Source organism: Pinus tabuliformis, chromosome 7, assembly GCF_031772625.1.
Source record: "Pinus tabuliformis cultivar Carrire ecotype Pingquan chromosome 7, CPIR1, whole genome shotgun sequence".
Taxonomy (NCBI): Eukaryota; Viridiplantae; Streptophyta; class Pinopsida; order Pinales; family Pinaceae; genus Pinus; species Pinus tabuliformis.
This window is the reverse complement of record NC_142293.1, coordinates 1397686983-1397706840: the sequence shown is the minus strand read 5'-3', so window position 1 is coordinate 1397706840 and position 19858 is coordinate 1397686983. Positions and strand designations below refer to the sequence as shown.

The following is a 19858-nucleotide window of genomic DNA, read 5'->3' as shown; positions in this document are numbered from 1 at the left end:
AATATATTATGCATTTTTTATGCTTGTCGATATTTGCCGATATTTTCGCTGATATTGCCGATAAGATGTTTTCTGGACCCTCGCCGATATTTTGCCGATACCGATATTTTCAACACTGGCAGAGAGTATAATGAGATCAATATATATGATTTGCCATAGATAATAATGAACCAGATCTACAGATCTGTTATAACAATAGAGAAACCCAGATCTACCATATCACTGAAGCCAGCTGATGTCAAGATGTCAAAACCTTAGATCTGAACTACATCGCTCTCATCTACACTGTCTGCGAGCGACTGACGCTTCTGGGTCACTCTCACGAATACAGTGTGCAAGCGACTATGACAATAGGGTCGCTCTCAGGTCTACCTGATGCGAGCGATTGGGGACCGAATCCTTCCAATCTACCTCTGAACCTAGAGGCGCTCTCACTGAACTATCTCCGAGCAACCAAAGATCCAAAGTCGCTCTTTGGCCTACTCTGTGCCTGTGATTGAGGACAAAAAACTTCAGATCTGTGCCAGCGACCGAGATCTAGAAAACCCTAATCCAGAGCGAACCTTTCGCCTGTAATTTCAGACCCAATACGAACTTTTGTCGATGAAGTTGTGTGAGCCAAAACAAAATAGAAGAATAGAAAGATGATGATAATGTGATCAAATGAGCTCGAGGTCACTTCCTTTTATAGGTTTTCCTGAGGGTTAACTTGGGGTTAAGATTCACCCAAGCAGTTACTCTTGTTATTAGGGCCGACCCATTACATAATGTATGCATGAATAAAATAATTCCAACTTAATTTCCTTGCTACGGGAACCCAAATCAGAGGTAGCAAGATGGGTTAGTGTCAGTTGGTGCAGAAGAGTGTTGGAGCAACAGATGCAGTGGCTAGAACGCTAAGTCCGAGCAGCATAGTGCAGAGTTTCAACAGTGCAAGGAGACACAGTGCAATAGTAGCAACAACGTAGTAGCTTTAGAGGGATAGCATGGGACTAGCAGCAATGAGATCTTCAGCATCGATATGCATTTATGCTAAACACTTGTTCAGTAATTTGGGATGTTTTTCCGTTGTTGATGCAGCAGCAGCAACAGTTTGCAGTGCAAGGGCCGTTGGCAGTGGTAGTATGTTAAAATTGGAAACTAGGGCCAAACTCCATGTGGTTCAACTTATTTATGGCAGCTGATACTTTTATTGGATCCCCCTCGTCGAGAAGTGTAGGATTGATCTAAAGATCATCCGATTCCGATAAGTATTTATGGAGATATGAATTTATTTTGATTATGGAATTATTATCAAGCTGACCAACAACTTGTGTAGGCTCAAGAAGGCCAAATGTTGTGTCTATTCATCATCTACATGTTAGTATAAATAGAAGAGGATTTTTGGAACCCTCTTCAAGGGATCTCCTCTCCACATCTTGAGGTTTTGGAGAAGGAGATACACTATGGATTACGCTGGCCTAGTATAATGATGCCCTAATGGAGAACGCAATCATAAATCCGCAGGCAAGTATATGACACTGCAGGGATAGAAGTAGTTGTAGTCAACGTATATGGAGACATAGCAAATCAATACGCTGTTCATGAAGAAATGTAATACGCTGTTCTTGGAAGACCTAGCCGCAGTCATAAAAGGGTATTGACAGCACCATGTTTAGGTGCAGTCATGTTGAGAGTCGAGACACGCTCGAGATCCTGTAATGTTCTCAACATAGATCAGGCTCCGTCTATAGTGGATCTGCAGCGTGGTTACACACACCACTTATAGGCAATTCATGAAGAGATACGTGGAGACAAATATACGCATCAACGCAGTCATGATATATGCTGTTCAGAAGACATATACACACAGGCACGCAGGCCCTAATCTATGCAGTTAATGAAGACTCCTTCAACGTAGTCAATGGAGACATCTAAGCACAGCTAGGAGACCTGTTCTCGCTGTCAAAAGGAGACACAGAACTTCGCATATGTGCACAGGTATACGCTATAAAGAGAGGAATAGAACTCGGGTTTCATCCTTGTAATTTCATGTGAATATGGGTGCAAAGATCCGCAAACAAGAAGGGACAGAACTTGCAAATACCTTTGAGATCTTCCCATGTTAGGGCAAGCTGCAGTAAGGTCTGATTGCACCTAGTTTTGGTTTTAAATGGAGTAGCGAATGAAACCCTGTATGATGCAGTAAGTTAAAAGCCTTGTATCTAACATCTGAAGGTGGTATTCCTGTGGCAAAGAAGATCTATGAAACCCTACAGCTGTACTAACTCAGCATGGGAGTATATTACAATGAGAAGACCGAATTTGTCATTCTCAGCATACTTGATTTGGGGTAGCAATGTGATGCTGTATGATGAGAGCAGCATAACAGTCATTCAGTATACATCAGATGGGTGCAAATCCATGATGTTGAGAACAGCTCAGTGATATTTGGGTGCAGCACAGCATAATGATATGAGCATGGACAGCTTGATGATGAATAAGACCATGGAAGATGTAGCATGATGAGCAGCATGATGATGATGAACGAGAGGCAGCACTACGATAGGTGAAGCCGTCACCTTGGAGAATTAGTTGAAGCAGCATGTCTTGAACTGATCTCATCTTTATAAGAAATGATCTATGTTCAGATCTAGATAAGTCAAAGTGTTGACTTCTGTTGTAAATGTACTATCTCTCTCACTTTCTCTACTGAACTTTGAAGAACATAAAAGAAGAATTGATCAAGGGTTTCCCCACATTGTGGGGTTTGTCCCTGGCTGGCGCCACATCTTGTGTCCTCTTGTCTTGGCTTGTCTTCTGCAATTTATATTTATGTTATATCTGCAATTTACTTTAATGCTGATGTGATTACTAACTGTGAAAATTCAAATAAATTGCTCTTGCATAGAACATACCTAAAATTAGCATGGTATCAGAGCTAAGGTGAAGACAATGCCCAAGCAAGAATGAAAGAGCAATCACCAAAGACAGTTGGGTCAGGACAAAAGGATCAATGGGTTCCACATCTCTCTTCTAAGTTCACCAAGGGTGAAGTCGAAGCAGAGAATATTATTAGAATGGCGTAGCGGAAGTTTTTGATGGCCCATCTAAAGATCACTTGATTGGGAAGTTCGGATTTAAGGGTGGAAGGAAAAGCGAATGCTTTGGTTGCAATGAGTTCGGCCATTATGCGAAGGAGTGTCCGAATGGCAGAGACACATCTCTTGATGAAGATAACAATCATTCCAAGGACATCTTCAATGATTATAGGAATGAAAAGTAATGTAGGTCATCAAGGAAACAACAGACTCTTCAAAGAAAGCAAGGAACCCAGAAATAGAAGTCGAAGGTTTTAAGGTGGCATTTGTCGATGGAAAGGTACGTGTTTGAAAATAGAATTTTCAAAGATGTTTTTTTTGAGTTCAGGGTTGTATTAAGTTACAGGAAGTCCACTGGGGACCATGTCCATTGACACATAGCACCGGAGGTCTGTGAGTCAAATGGTGATTGGGAAGCCTGAATTCAAAAAGAGCATGAAAGTACATGTCTGAGATGTACCGAAGGAAAATCTTACAAGGGGACCATTCCCCTCATGTAGCAGGTCCATAGGTTTGGAACAACCCGTGGAGTTTGAGATTCATGAACGGGAATCTCATGTATACAGGTGGAAGAAAGCCCTCTATGGCTTGAAGCAAAACACCCCGGGCGTAGTATGAGAGGATTGATAGCTGTTTGATGAAGTTGAGATTCACTAGGAGTGAAACCGATCCAAACCATTACCCGAAGGTTGTGGATGATAGACCTCTCATACCGGCACCTTATGCGGATGATCTATTTCTGATAAGTGCAGACCCTCTCATTTGCAGAAGTAAGAGGAAGTTGGATTCCAGACATATATTTTGCTGTTAGCATGGTGAGCTCATATTTGGTTGAGCCTCACTGGATTGGTGCCAAGAATCTTCTGAGATATCTTCGGGGCACAATCTCTCATGGGTTGAGATACACTGCCGGAAACATGAAAACTACATTATTATTCGAATGTTGATTGGGCAGGCAGTGTGGAGGATCACTAGAGCACTCATCAGTGCTGGTTCTCTTTGGATTCTGCTTCGATGGATGAGCAGGAAGCAAAAATCGGTTGTTATAAGTACCGCCGAGGCCGGATACATAACTACGAGTATGACCTCGTCTGAAGGTGCCTGGTTGTGGAAACTCTTCAGTGAGTACACATGATGAATACCACTGTGATTCTCTGTGACAACCAGAGGTGGGATTCGATTATTGAGGAATCGCGTACTCAATGATTGCTCCAGCAGATAGACATCAGACACTGCCTTATCTGGGATATGGTAAGTCAATGAGCAAGGAGGCTCCATCGCACTGAGATGATATACAGGTTGCTACACTTTGTAAGAGCCTCGGGGAAAGATCAAATTTGTGATTTTCCCGAACGACTTGGAGTCGTCGAGAGACCCTTGTAAAAGGGTCCTACATGTTGCATACATTGAGCTCTGGGAAGCTTAGGGGGGGCTTGCAGTTCTTACTGGAGCAACATACGACCACAAGGTGACTCACCCTCCCCTTGTGGTGCGCACTGGGACAAGATGATTCGCTCTCTTGTGGGACAGGATGATTCGCTCTCCTGTGGAAAGGATGATTCACTCTCCTGTGGACAAGATGATTCGCTCTCTTGTGGGATAGGATGATTCACTCTCCTGTGGACAAGATGATTCGCTCTCCTGTGGACAAGATGATTCGCTCTCTTGTGGGACAAGATGATTCGCTCTCTTGTGGGACAGGATGATTCGCTCTCCTATGTAGCAGGATGATTAGTTCTCCTGTGAGGTTTGGATGATGTATTCTCCATGACAATTGTGGAGCAGGATGATTAGTTCTCCTGTGAGGACAGGATTGATTAGTTCTCTTGTTGAGGCATCCTACCCATGCAGTCTGGGACTCATGGGAAGTACCTCTCATCTGATTAATGAGCAGGGAAATGAGGATAGGGACCATAGTAGTACCGATGGACACATCGCTGTATCTACCGTACTCCCTATGCTAGGATGACCTTCATTGATCTGGGATCAATGATATTGGTCTGGGACCAGTTGTAGGAGTTGTACCCACTATGACGTTGACTTCGGGTCGGTTGAGACTGGTCTGGGACCAGTGGTACATACTCTGAGACTGACTTCGGGTCAGTGGAGGACTGGTCTGGGACCAGTGAGAGTGGTACATACTATGACGTTGACTTTGGGTCGGTTGAGACTGGTCTGGGACTAGTGGTACACTCTCTGAGACTGATGATACTGGTCTGGGACCAGTAGTAGGAGTGGTACCCACTATGACGCTGACTTTGGGTCGGTTGAGACTGGTTTGGGACCAGTAGTAGGAGTGGTGCCCACTATGACGCTGACTTTGGGTCGGTTGAGACTGGTCTGGGACCAGTGGTACGCACTCTGAGACTGAGTTCGGGTCAGTGGAGAATGCCATGAGACATTCTCGATCAATTCTTCTTCTTCATGGTTCAGCAGAGCTAAGTTGAGCAAAGCAGAGCCAGCAAAGGCAGTAGAGCTGAGTAGAGCAGAGCTGAGAGAAACCAGCAGAGTTGAGCAGAGCAGATCCAGCAGAGCTAGCAGAGCTTAGCAAAGCAGTGCAGGGCACTGATGGCAGAGACAGTACAGTCGGACATATGGATCAGCGGATGGAGTTCTCCCTAGCTGAGAGGGAGTGTTAAAATTGGCAACTAGGGCCAAACTCCATGTGGGTCAGCGTATTTATGGCAGCTGATATTTTTAAAGAATTCCTCTCGTCGAGAGGTGTAGGATTGATCTAAAGATCATCCGATTCCGATAAGTATTTATGGAGATATGAATTTATTTTGATTATGGAATTATTATCAAGCCGACCAGCGACTTATGTAGGTTCAAGAAGCCCAAACGTTGTATCTATTCATCATCTACATGTTAGTATAAATAGAAGAGAATTTTTGGAACCCTCTTCAAGGGATCTCCTCTCCACGTCTTGGGTTTTTGGAGAAGAAGATACACTATGGATTACGCTGGCCTAGTATAATGATGCCCTAATGGAGAACGTAGTCATAAATTTGCAGGCAAGTATATGAAGCTGCAGGGATAGAAGTAGCTGCAGTCAAAGTATATGGAGACACAACAAATCAATACGCTGTTCATGAAGAAATGTAATACGCTGTTCTTGGAAGACCTAGCCGCAATCATAAAAGGGTATTGACTGCACCATGTTTAGGTGCAGTGATGTTGAGACACTCTCGGCATCCTGTAATGTTCTTAGCATAGATCAGGCTCTGTCTATAGTGGATCTGGCAGCGTGGTTACACACACCACTTATACGCAATTCATGAAGAGATACGTGGAGACATATATATGCATCAACGCAGTCATGATATACGCTGTCCAGAAGACATATACACACAGGCACGCAGGCCCTAATCTATGCAGTTAATGAAGACTCCTTCAACGCAGTCAATGGAGACATCTAAGCACATCTAGGAGACCTGTTCTCGTTTTCAAAAGGAGACACAGAACTTCGCATATATGTGCACAGGTATATGCTATAAAGAGAGGAACAGAGCTCGGGTTTCATCCTTGTAATTTCATGTGAATATGGGTGCAAAGATCCGCAAGCAAGAAGGGACAGAACTTGCAAATACCTCTGAGATCTTCCCATGTTAGGGCAAGCCGTAGTAAGGTCTGACTGCACCTGGTTTGGGTTTCAAATGGAGTAGCGAATGAAACCCTGTATGATGCAGTAAGTTAAAAGCCTCATATCTAACATCTGAAGGTGGTATTCCTGTGGCAAAGAAGATCTATGAAACCCTACAACTGTAATAACTCAACATAGGAGTATATTACAATGAGAAGACTGAATCTGTCATTCTTAGCATACTTGTTGATTTTGGGTAGCAATGTGATGCTGTATGATGAGAGCAACATAATAGTCATTGAGTATACATCAGATGGGTGCAGATCCATGATGTTGAGAACAACTCAGTGATATTTGGGTGCAGCACAGCGTAATGATATGAGCATGGACACCTTGATGATGAATAAGACCATGGAAGATGCAGCATGATGAACAGCATGAAGATGATGAACGAGAGGCAACACTACGATAGGTGAAGCCGTCACCTTGGAGAATCAGTGGAAGCAGAATGTCTTGAACTGATCTCATCGTTATAGGAAATGATCTATGCTCAGATCTAGATAAGTCAAAGTGTTGATTTCTGTTGTAAATGTACCAGTGTTGTTAAAATCGCGATTTTTTCAAAAAATCGCGATTTTATCCGCAATCCGACCAAATCGCGATTTTTACCCGTAAAAATCGCCAAATTTTTTTATAGCCGATTTTTTCGAAAAAATCGCGAGTTTTTCAAAAAATCGCGATTTTTTCGAAAAAATCGCGATTTTTAACCAAAAAATCGCAGGGCACGGGGGCAGCGGGCTTTTTATATGTAAAATCGATTTTTTTTTTAGTTCATTGTGCTGTCCGCGCGGAGGAGGAGGAGAAGAAGTGAGGGAGAGGAGCTGAAGGGTTGCCGTCGGATTTGGGAGCGAATCCAAGCGCTTTTAGGAGGAATCCAAGCCAAGATCACCAATTTGTCCATAAACCAGGTATGTAGATTAATTTTTTTTTGTTTTGCTTCTATAAAAACTTTGTTTTTCATTGTTTTTAAAGAATTTTTTGAAATTTTTCATTGATTTGGGATGGGTTATTTGTTATGACTATGAGAACCAATTTTTTATTTTTATTTTCTCATTTTTTTTAAACATTGTTTATTTTTTTTGAATTTTCATTGTTTTTTGGCATTTGCCATTGGCATTTGGTTGGGTAACTTGGGTTTGGAAATTGGGATTTTGAAAATAATTAACTTGTAATTTTGTAAATGCTAAATTGTAATTTGTATTATGTAATCCTAAATTCTTATTTCCTAATCCTTATTTTTCCATAGGTTTGCAAATTCAAAATTCAAAAACAAACATGCCAAGGAAATTGGATCCTTTCTGGGAATATGGTGACCCTAAAACTCCGAATGATAGACAAAACTTGTATTGCAAGTTGTGTGGAAAGGAGATATTCGGGGGGGTGTACAGGTTGAAGTTCCACCTTGCACAAATCCCTGGACGTGATGTGGTGCCCTGTCCTAATACAAATGCTGAAATTATCCGAAAAGCCATGAGAGCATTGGGAGAATTAGAGCACTCTAAAGAGGCCAAAGAAGAACTCAAAAGGCAACTAAAAAGGTCAGCTGAAGGAAGTGGGCCAAGTGGCACTGGTTCTACTGCAGCGTCAGTCAATCCGGTAGCTGCATCATCATTTTTTGTTCCTCGAACCACACCTGGTGCACAACCAACTATCGGTTCAATGCTAAAAAGAACTGAAAAACAACAAGCTGACAAGTTGATGACAAAATTTCTCCTCTGGAGTGATATTCCTTTCAGCATTGTAAGGAATAATCCATTTTTCCAACCCACTGTTGATGCTATTGCCAGTGTTGGCTCGGGGTACAAAATCCCTTCTCTTCATGATTTCAGAGGCCGGCTTCTTCAAGATGAAAAGCGTGACTGCACCCAAAGATTGGAGGATTTTAGGGAATCCTAGGCACAAACAGGATGCACTGTTATGTCAGATGGTTGGACTGACCAAAAGGGGAGAACCCTTATAAACTTCTTGGTTAGTTGTCCCAGGGGGACTATGTTTATCAAATCTATTGATGCAACTCATCAAATCAAAGATGCAAAAAATTTATGTGATTTGCTGGATGTGTTTATTTTGGAGGTGGGTGCAGAAAATGTTGTCCAAGTCATAACGGACAACGCTGCAAATTATGTTGCTGCTGGTAGAATGCTTATGGACAGGCATCCTACTTTATTTTGGACACCTTGTGCTGCCCATTGTATTGATTTGATGTTAGAGGACATAGGGAAAATTCCCTTTGTCAAAGAGACTGTTGACTCATCAAAAAGCATCACAAAATTTATTTACAATCACACATCTGTGCTTAGCTTGATGAGAAAATGCACCAACAACAAAGAGTTGGTGTGCCCCGCCATTACACGGTTTGCGACGAGTTTCATATCTCTTCAATCCCTCTTGAAATCTATGTGGGATTTGAAGAGAATGTTTGTTTCAGAGGAGTGGCGTTCTTCGCCAATGAGCCGCAAACCAGAAGGAGAGGCCGTCTGCAGACTTGTTTCATACCAAGAAGACTTCTGGGCGGGAGTGCAGGAGGTGTGCGCTGTCACTGAACCTTTGGTAAAGGTTCTTCGGTTGGTAGATGGTGAGAAGCCCGCAATGGGCTATTTGTATGAAGCCATGGACAGGGCCAAAGAAGCCATTCGGTCCTACTATGATGACAAGGGAGATGATGGGTTCCAGAGACAACTCCTTCTATGGAACGTCATTGATGAGCGATGGAACAACACACTCCATCGTCCCATTCATGCTGCTGGGCTTTTCCTGAACCCTACATTTTCTTATGCATGTGGGTTTGATTTTGATGCTGAGATCATGGATGGATTATTAACCTGTGTCCAGAAGATGGTGAGAACTCCAGAACAACGTATGGAGATCTCTAAACAAATTGAGACGTATAAGATGTCAGGTGGCACATTTGGCTTTGATATGGCTATCTTTGATAGGACGGTCAAAATGCCAGGTATTTTTTAGTTTGTAACTTTGTTTCAAATTTCATTGTCTCTTCAAATTCCATTTTTTTCTTATGTTTATTTAAAATTTTATTTGTAATTTTGTTGTAGCCGCATGGTGGAAGATGTATGGTGGCAGAGTACCCCTTTTGCAAAAGCTTGCCATACGCATCCTCAGCCAAACATGCAGCTCCTCGGGATGTGAGCGCAATTGGAGTGTATTTGAAAAAATACACAACAAGAAGCGCAATAGGTTAACAACTCAACACTTAAACATTTAAAATATTGCAAATTTCCAAATAAATTTTTGAATTCATTAAACAATATTTTTTTTTATAATATTAATTATTAATTATTATTTCATGAACTTTGTACAGGTTGGAGTCCCGTAGACTTAATGACATGGTCTATGTCTACTACAATCTTCGATTGTGGGTGAGGCAACTAGACAAGACACCTGATATGGATGCCATCTCATTGGATGAGATTGACACCACTGCTGAATGGAGGGTTGAGACCGAGAGGCCTCTCATGGATCCCACTGAGGATTGGTTAGTGCAGGATGAGGGGGAGGAGGAGGAGGAGGAGGAGCAGGAGCAGGAGCAGGAGGAGGAGGAGGAGGAGTTGGAGGAGCAGGAGGAGGAGGTGACACCGCCTACCCGGGCTACCACTAGAGGACGTGGTCTCTGTCTACCTACAGTAGCTGCTACTTCTACAGCTACTTCTTCAGCTTCTAGAGCACGTCAGACTCCACTGCCATTTCCACCACCACAGGCACCAGCGTCTTCATCTAGGGGGAAAGGGAAAGCAGTGACATTTTCTCGCAAGAGGGGCAGAGGAAATCAATAGGATTAGAGTCTTAGACTTTCATTTTATTGTATATGACATTATGACATGATGAGATACATTATCATATTTTTTGTTGATATTTTGAGGCTGAGTTGGGACTCAGGACTTACTATTCAGGACATGATTCAATGTTATGTGTGATTTTAGCGCTAGAAATGATATTAAACATCTTATATATTAGTTTTTTTATCATATTTATGTGTCAATGTATTTATTTTATGTTGTAGATGGTTTAGATATTAAAAAAATTGAAAAAAAATGAATATTTTTGTGCCAAACGATTTTTTCCCGATTTTTTCCGATTTTTTCCCGATTTTAACGATTTTTTCCGCTTTTTTCCCGGCGCCGATTAAATCCCGATCGCGCTTTTAACAACATTGAAATGTACTATCTCTCTCACTTTCTCTACTGAACTTTGAAGAACATAAAAGAAGAATTGATCAAGGGTTTCCCCACATTGTGGGGTTTGTCCCTGGCTGGCGCCACATCTTGTGTCCTCTTGTCTTGGCTTGTCTTCTGCGATTTATATTTATGTTCTATTTGTAGTTTACTTTAATGCTGATGTGATTGCTAACTGTGAAAATTCAAATAAATTGCTCTCGCATAGAACATACCTAAAAATACCATGGTATCAGAGCTGAGGTGAAGACAATGCCCAAGCAAGAGTGAAAGAGCAATCACCAAAGACAGTTGGGACAGGACAAAAGGATCAATGGGTTCCACATCTCTCTTCTAAGTTCACCAAGGGTGAAGTCGAAGCAGAGCATATTATCAGAATGGCGTAGCGGAAGTTTCTGATGGCCCATCTAAAGATCACTTCATTGGGAAGTTCGGATCTAAGGGTGGAAGGAAAGGCGAATGCTTTGGTTGCAATGAGTTTGGCCATTATGCGAAGGAGTGTCCGAGTGGTAGAGACCAATGTTTTAAAACTCCGACTCCGACTCCGACTCGGCCGAGGGTTGACTCCGACTCCGACTCCGACTCGGTATCGACTCGGCCGACTCGATTTCAATGACTCGGTCCTTGTAAAAAATACATTAAATATTTATTTTTTATAAAAACACATAATTTTAAAGATTTTCATTCATGTTTCCAAACACACAGCATTAGAATATAGATAGAAGACAACATATGATCAAATTAGGCTCATGAATATATCCATTATATCAAAATGGCACCCAGTACATTGTCCAATACATACACGATGATGATATAGATATCAAAACAAAAACACATAACCAAGGAAGCTATAAATGGCCTCTACAACAAAACTCTGTGACCAGTACTACTGGCTACTACTAGAGTTGCCAACATCATCTGGCTCAGTGTTACTTGGGAGTAGGAGCGAAAGTGGGGAGCGAGAGCGAAAACGGGAGCGGGAGCGACATTTTGAGAAGCTCTTGGTTTGGGAGCGAATCCCAGAGGAGTTCGACAACCAATGTCACTAACATCAAGGTACATAGAGGGATTGGTGCTCTTGATTAAATACGAGTTCCAGAATCCATACCCTAATACATGACAAAATTCAATGGAAACATTGCAATCCTCCAATCCTGAAACCCTGAAAAACTGATAAGTCTGCTGGATTTTGAATGAAATCTAAAATTCTACTTTCTCCATATGAAATCCAATGAGGCCGAAACCACTCTCAAACATCCTGAGTCATTTCATGGTAATGTTAAAAATTTAAGTAAAAGGATGAAAATGAAGATTAAGGAGAATGTCACTTTTACTTTAAGAATTTAACATTACCATGAAAATTTATAACTGCTTGGAGTCCAAACCAACCAAAAAACAATTTAAAAATCCATTAAAATTTTATTAAATCGCAATTTGACATGATGCTGGGCGTTTTTTTGTGACTCGGCCGAGTCATAACAGAAACGGCCGAGTTGGCCGAGTCAGCCATGACTCGGCCAGTCGAACCGTTCCAAAGGCCGGGTCATAGAAAAAGGTATTGGCTCGGATCAACCCGGCCGTTTCGGTTTCGAAACGGCCGTTTCTTAAAACAATGGTAGAGACACATCTCTTGATGAAGATAACAATCATTCCAGGGACATCTTCAATGATTAGAGGAATGACAAGTAATGCAGGTCATCAAGGAAACGACCGACTCTTCAAAGAAAGCAAGGAACCCCAGAAATAGAAGTCGAAGGTTTTAAGGTGGCATTCGTCGATGGAAAGGTACGTGTTTGAAAATAGAATTTTCAAAGATGTTTTTTTTGAGTTCAGGGTTGTATTAAGTTACAGGAAGTCCACTGGGGACCATGTCCATTGACACATAACACCGGAGGTCTGTGAGTCAAAAGGTGATTGGGAAGCCTGAATTCAAAAAAAAGAGCATGAAAGTACATGTCTAAGATGTACCAAAGGAAAATCTTACAAGGGGACCATTCCCCTCATGTAGCAGGTCCATAGGTTTGGAACAACCCGTGGAGTTTGAGATTCATGAACATGAATCTCATGTATACAGGTGGAAGAAAGCCCTCTATGGCTCGAAGCAAAACACCCCGGGTGTAGTATGAGAGGATTGATAGTTGTTTGATGAAGCTGAGATTCACTAGGAGTGAAACCGATCCAAACCATTACCCGAAGGTTCTGAATGATAGACCTCTCATACCGACGCCTTATGCGGATGCTCTAGTTTTGACAGGTGCAGACCCTCTCATTTGCAGAAGTAAGAGGGTGTTGGATTCCAGACATATATTTTGCTGTTAGCATGGTGAGCTAATATTTGGTTGAGCCTCACTGGATTGGTGCTAAGAATCTTCTGAGATATCTTTGGGGCACAATCTCTCATGGATTGAGATACACTGCCGGAAATATGAAAACTGCATTATTATTTGAATGCTGACTGGGCAAGCAGTGTGGAGGATCACTAGAGAACTTATCAGTGCTAGTTCTCTTTGGATTCTGCTTCGATGGATGAGCAGGAAGCAGAAATCGGTTGTTATAAGTACCACCGAGGCCGGATACATAACTACGAGTATGACCTCGTTTGAAGGTGTTTGGTTGTGGAAACTCTTCAGTGAGTACACATGATGAATACCACTGTGATTCTCTGTGACAACCAGAGGTGGGATTCGATTATTGAGGAATCCCGTACTCAATGATTGCTCCAGCAGATAGACATCAGATACTGCATTATTTGGGATATGGTAAGTCGATGAGCAAGGAGGCTCCATCGCACTGAGATGATGTACAGGTCGCTACACTTTGTCAGAGCCCCGGGGAAAGATCAAATTTGTGATTTTCCCGAATGACTTGGAGTCGTTGAGGCACCCTTGTAAAAGGGTCTTGCATGTTGCATACATTGAGCTTTGGGAAGCTTTGGGGGGCTTGCGGTTCTTACTGGAGCAACATACGACCACAAGGTGACTCACCCTCCCCTTGTGGTGCGCACTAGGACAAGATGATTCACTCTCTTGTGGGACAGGATGATTCGCTCTCCTATGGACAGGATGATTCGCTCTCCTGTGGACAAGATGATTCGCTCTCTTGTGGGACAGGATAATTCGCTCTCCTGTGGACAGGATGATTCGCTCTCCTGTCAACAAGATGATTCGCTCTCCTATCAACAAGATGATTCGCTCTCCTGTGTAGCAGGATGATTAGTTCTCCTGTGAGGTCTGGATGATGTATTCTCCATGACGATTGTGTAGCAGGATGATTAGTTCTCCTGTGAGGACAGAATTGATTAGTTCTCTTGTCGAGGCATCCTACCCATGCAGTCTAGGACTCATGGGAAGTACCTATCATATGATCAATGAGGAGGGAAATGAGGATAAGGACCATAGTAGTACTGATGGACGCATCGCTGTATCTACCATATTCCCTATGCTAGGATGACCTTCATTGATCTGGGATCAATGATATTGGTCTGGAACCAGTTGTAGGAGTTGTAACCACTATGACGCTGACTTCGGGTCAGTTGAGACTGGTCTGGGACCAGTGGTACATACTCTGAGACCGACTTCGGGTCAGTGGAAGACTCGTTTGGGACCAGTGAGAGTGGTACATACTATGACGCTGACTTCGGGTCGGTTGAGACTGGTCTGGGACCAGTGGTACACTCTCTGAGACTGATGATACTGGTCCGGGACCAGTGGTAGGAGTGGTACCCACTATGACGCTGACTTTGGGTTGGTTGAGACTAGTATGGGACTAGTGGTACACACTTTGAGACTGACTTCGGGTCAGTCGAGAATGGCATGAGACATTCTCGGTCAATTCTTCTTCTTGATGGTTTAGCAGAACTAAGTTGAGCAGAGCAGAGCCAACAGAGCAGAGCAAAGCCAGCAGAGCTGAGCAATGCCAGCAGAGATGAGCAGTGCCAGTAGAGCTGAGTAGAGCTAGAAGAGCTGAGCAGAGCAGAGCAGGGCACTGATGGCAGAGATAGTACAATCGGACATATGGATCAGCGAATGGAGTTCTCTCTAGTTGAGAGGGAGTGTTAAAATTGGCAACTAGGGCCAAACTCCATGTGGGTCAGCTTATTTATGGCAGCTGATATTTTTATTGGATCCCTCTTGTCGAGAGGTGTAGGATTGATCTAAAGATCATCCGATTCCGATAAGTATTTATGGAGATATGAATTTATTTTGATTATGGAATTATTATCAAGTCAACCAGCAACTTATGTAGGCTCAAGAAGCCCAAACGTCGTGTCTATTCATCATCTACATGTTAGTATAAATAGAAGAAGATTTTTGGAACCCTCTTTAAGGGATCTGCTCTCCACGTCTTGGATTTTTGGAGAAGGAGATACACTATGGATTATGTTGGCCTAGTATAATGATGCCCTAATGGAGAACGCAGTCATAAATCCGCAGGCAAGTATATGAAGCCGTATCGATAGAAGTAGCTGCAGTCAAAGTATATGGAGACACAACAAATCAATACGCTGTTCATGAAGAAATGTAATACGCGGTTCTTGGAAGACCTAGCCGCAGTCATAAAAGGGTATTGATTGCACCATGTTTAGGTGCAGTCATGGTGAGACACTCTTGGCATCCTGTAATGTTCTCAGCATAGATCAAGGCTCCGTCTATAGTGGATCTGGCAGCGTGGTTACACACACCACTTATACGCAATTCATGAAGAGATACGTGGAGACATATATACGCATCAACGCAGTCATGATGTACGCTGTCCAGAAGACATATACACACAGGCACGCAGGCCCTAATCTATGCAGTTAATGAAGACTCCTTCAACACAGTCAATGGAGACATCTAAGCACAGCTAGGAGACCTATTCTCGCTGTCAAAAGGAGACAGAACTTCACATATATGTGCACAGGGATACGCTATAAAGAGAGGAACAGAACTCGGGTTTCATCCTTGTAATTTCATGTGAATATGGGTGCAAAGATCCGCAAGCAAGAAGGGACAGAACTTGCAAATACCTTTGAGATCTTCCCATGTTAGGGCAAGCCGTAGTAAGGTTTGACTACACCTGGTTTGGGTTTTAAATGGAGCAGCGAATGAAACCCTGTATGATGCAATAAGTTAAAAGCCTCATATCTAACATCTGAAGGTGGTATTCTTGTGGCAAAGAAGATCTATGAAACCCTACAGCTGTACTAACTCAACATAGGAGTATAATGAGAAGACCGAATCTGTCATTCTCAACATACTTGTTGATTTGGGGTAGCAATGTGATGCTGTATGATGAGTGCAGCACAGTGATGCGGGGGAGCGCCCCCCCCCCCCTTCGAACCCGCTCCCGAAGCGCGCTCCGGGCGGGAGCGGCTCGGGAGCGGGTCGGGAGCGCGCTCCCCAAATCGCTCCCGGACGGGAGCGATTTTCGGGAGCGCGCTCCCGTAAAAAAATTTGCGCTCCCTGGTCTGTGAGGGAGCGCTTCAGGGAGCGATCGCTCCCGCGCTCCCGGAGCGCTTTTTAATGCCCGGGAGCGATAGGGGAGCGATCGCTCCCTGATCGCTCCCGGGCATTGAAAAACGCTCCGGGAGCGAATTTTAGTGAACCGGGAGCGGTTCGGCGGAAAAAAATTCCGCGGACCCGAAAAAAACAAAAAATTTAACTAATTTTTTTGGGTTTATAAGCCCAATGGGCCAAAACAAAATCATTTCAATGAGATTGAGCTTGAGTTTGAGAGCAAAGGAGCAAGGAGCAAGAGCTGAGGAGCGAGGAGCAAGTGCCAAGGAGCGAGGAGCAAGCTTGCAGAGGTAAGTAACTTAATCATTTAGTTAGTTTAGTTGGTTAGGTAGTTAGTTTGTTTAGTTTAATTTACCTGTTTGAGTTTAAAGATCATTAATTTAAATTAAATTAATAAATTAAATGAATTAATCCCAATAAACTAAATTAATTTGCAGATTCAAGACTCAAACCCTACAAACATCAAACACGATGGACCTGGGGATTTTTATTGGCATTTTCCTCTTCCTGGTCCCTTTTCTGGTTATTATGGTGGTGGAGAGTAGGAAACGGAGGGGGCCTGAAACTGAAGAGGTGGATGAAGAAGCCGGAGGAAGTCAAATAGGTGAAAACCCCAGTGAGGAGGATGTGGAGGGTGAACATGAGGGTCAAAAAACTAAACAAGACCAAACTCCATTGTGGAAATATGTTCAGAGGCCTGAAACAGGGAAAGGGGGTGGAACCACTAAATTTCATTGCCCCCATTGCAACAATGATTTCACAGGCTCATACACCCGTTTGAGAAGACACCTTTGCGGGAAAAGGGCATGGGATGGAGAGAAACAAATAGGAATCAGAACTTGCGACGCGGTGTCAACAGCAGATAGAGCCAAATACATAAAGGAAGAGGAGGACGCCCAATACAAAGCAAAAAGATCAAGGGGTTTCTTTGAAAGCTCACAAAGAACTCCTTCAGCATCCTCCCAAGGCAGTGGATATGGACATGGAGGCTCAGGGTCATCATCTTTACGCCGTAGAACCATATCAGATTTCCTTGATGAGGGGTGTAGGAATGATGTGGATTCAAAAATTTACAGGTTCCTCTATGCAAATGGGATACCATTCAATGTTCTACGCTCACCTTATTGGCACGAAATGGTTTCTGCCATAAATGATGCCCCTAAAGGATACAAGAGCCCTGGGTATGACAAGGCAAGAACTGTTGGCCTTGATCATGAAAAAGCAAAAATATCACAATCTTTGAATACAATGACAAGTTCTTGGACTGACAATGGGGTGTCCATTGTATCTGATGGATGGACAAATGTAAAAGGCAAGCCATTGATAAGTGTTCTTGCTGTGTCCCGAAGTGGTCCCATTTTTCTAGCTGCACATGATTACTCAGACAAGTTCAAGACCGCTATCAACATTGCAGAAGCATTGCTTGAAACAATTGAGCGTATTGGCCCATACAATGTCATCCAAGTCATCACTGATAATGCTCCTAATTGTAAGGCAGCGGGAGCAATTATTGAGGATAGATACCCGAACATATTTTGGTCTGGATGTTTGGTTCACACATTGAACCTTCTGTTGCATGATATTGTCAAAAACAAAAATGAACAATACCAATGGATTGGTGATTTGTACAAGAGAGGAAAAAAAATGATAAAATTTATTACAAATCATAGCAATACCCATGGCCTTTTCCGCAGTCACTCGAGATTGGAGTTGCTGAAGATTGCGAGGACTAGATTTGGTAGCTATTACCTCACCTTCAGGCGCCTTTTGAAGGTAAGAGAGGGTTTAGCTAGCATGGTATCAAGTCCAAATTGGCAGGTGTTAAGGGAAAGGGCTACAAATGTAGCTGACATTGCAGGTTTTGAAACGGTGGAGGAGGCCGCTCTTGATGGGCAGTTTTGGACAACTGTGAGACAGGTATTGGATTTCACCAAGCCAATTTATAACATGATTCGGTTTGCAGATACAGACAAACCAGTGATTGGCGAGGTGTATGAGCAAATGGATACCATGTTGGGGGAAATAAAAGACATTGTTAATAACAGAGATCCCGACTTGTACAATCTGATTCACGATTGTGTGTGTGAACGGTGGAAAAGGCTTAACCTTCCACTACATTGCTTGGCGTATATCCTTACGCCAAAATACTACTCAGATTCTTGGTTGGGCAAACCTGCAGCAGGGGTGGTGTTAGGACCAAACCCCATTTAGATCGAGAGGTAACTAAAGGATATCTGGATGCATTAGAAAAGTTGGTGCCTGACAGGGAGGAATGTGCAGCTGTGCGCCTTGAAATAGGCAGATACTTCACTGGCAGTGGTTTGTATGGTAACTTCCATGCAATGGACGACAAAGATAAATTTGATTCTCTCACATGGTGGGAAACATATGGCGGCGACGGACTTTTGCGAAAATTGGCATTGAAAGTTCTTGCACAGGTTGTAAATTCTTCTTCTGCAGAGAGGTGTTGGAGCACCTACAGTTATATACATAATGTGAAAAGAAACAGGCTCAACGAAAACCGAGCAGAAAGCTTGGTTTATGTGCACTACAATTTGAGGTTGTTGAGCCATTACTGTGATCAGGCTAATGAAGATCCCACATATAAAATTTGGGACAATCACCCTGAGGACGACAATTTGGAGGATGGCATTGTACATATGGAAGAACTAGAAGATGAGCTTGTACGGGATGAAGCTGAAGCAGCTGTAGCAGCCATGCCACCTCCACCTCCACCATCCAGTAGCAGTTCTCGGGGCCCGAGTCTTGTTCCATTGCTGTCGCCACCTCCATCGACACCCTCGCGTGGAGGCTCTAGTTCTGGTCGTCGGTCTGGGCGGGAGACTCCTAGAAGACCGCCAAGACCTACTTATACTCCTGGAGACTCTCGTGGCAAGGGCCACTTGTAGATTTCCAGTTTACTTGTCTTTTTTAGTTTCTATTAGACTTGTCACTTTAGTTTTCATAACTGTTCAGTGTTGAGTTTTGAGTCCTTGACTCTTGACTCTTGACTCTTTCATATCATTATGACATTATGATATTTTTTGTAAACATTATATCACTGTGACAATGAAAATTTGAAGTTTGAAGTTGGGCCTTGGCAATTATAACTCATTGGTAATGATTGTGAATTATGAATATGATGCTTTGTGAAAGACTAAAGTTGTTTCATTTCATCTCATTATTCATGTTTCATTTTATAAATTTTTAACATTTCATATCATGTTAACAGTTAGAAGTTAGGACTTAGAAATATCTTCGATATTACTTCTTGTAATGGTTAAACTTGGCTTACAAGTACAACTTGTTACTTTGGTGATCAATGATGATAAATGTTATTGAATTGAATGTTATTTTAATTTATTATTTTACTAAGGTTGATGACGATTATAATTTCTAGATGATTGATGTGATATGGTTCAATGATCAATTTATGTTTTTTTATGT

General features: G+C 42.6%; 2 protein-coding genes across 3 annotated transcripts in view; one reads left to right on the top strand and one right to left on the bottom strand.

Moving 5' to 3' along the window:
* The window catches only part of SKL2 (shikimate kinase like 2), a 283109-nt gene that overhangs the window by 13147 nt on the left and 250104 nt on the right, over positions 1 to 19858 (bottom strand). The gene's annotated exons all lie outside the window — the stretch shown is intronic.
* On the top strand, positions 9781 to 10665 carry LOC149252893 (uncharacterized). The gene is made up of 2 exons (XM_089459820.1): positions 9781 to 9918; positions 10043 to 10665. Exons 1-2 carry the CDS (start codon positions 9791 to 9793, stop codon positions 10512 to 10514), a joined length of 600 nt encoding a protein of 199 aa, XP_089315946.1. The 5' UTR covers positions 9781 to 9790; the 3' UTR covers positions 10515 to 10665.

Bases quoted from the DNA above. Each gene is read 5' to 3' on its own strand.
- LOC149252893 (XM_089459820.1), top strand. From the start codon at position 9,791: ATGTATGGTGGCAGAGTACCCCTTTTGCAAAAGCTTGCCATACGCATC. The intron at 9,919-10,042 runs GTTAACAACTCA...AACTTTGTACAG, and splicing joins CACAACAAGAAGCGCAATAG to GTTGGAGTCCCGTAGACTTA.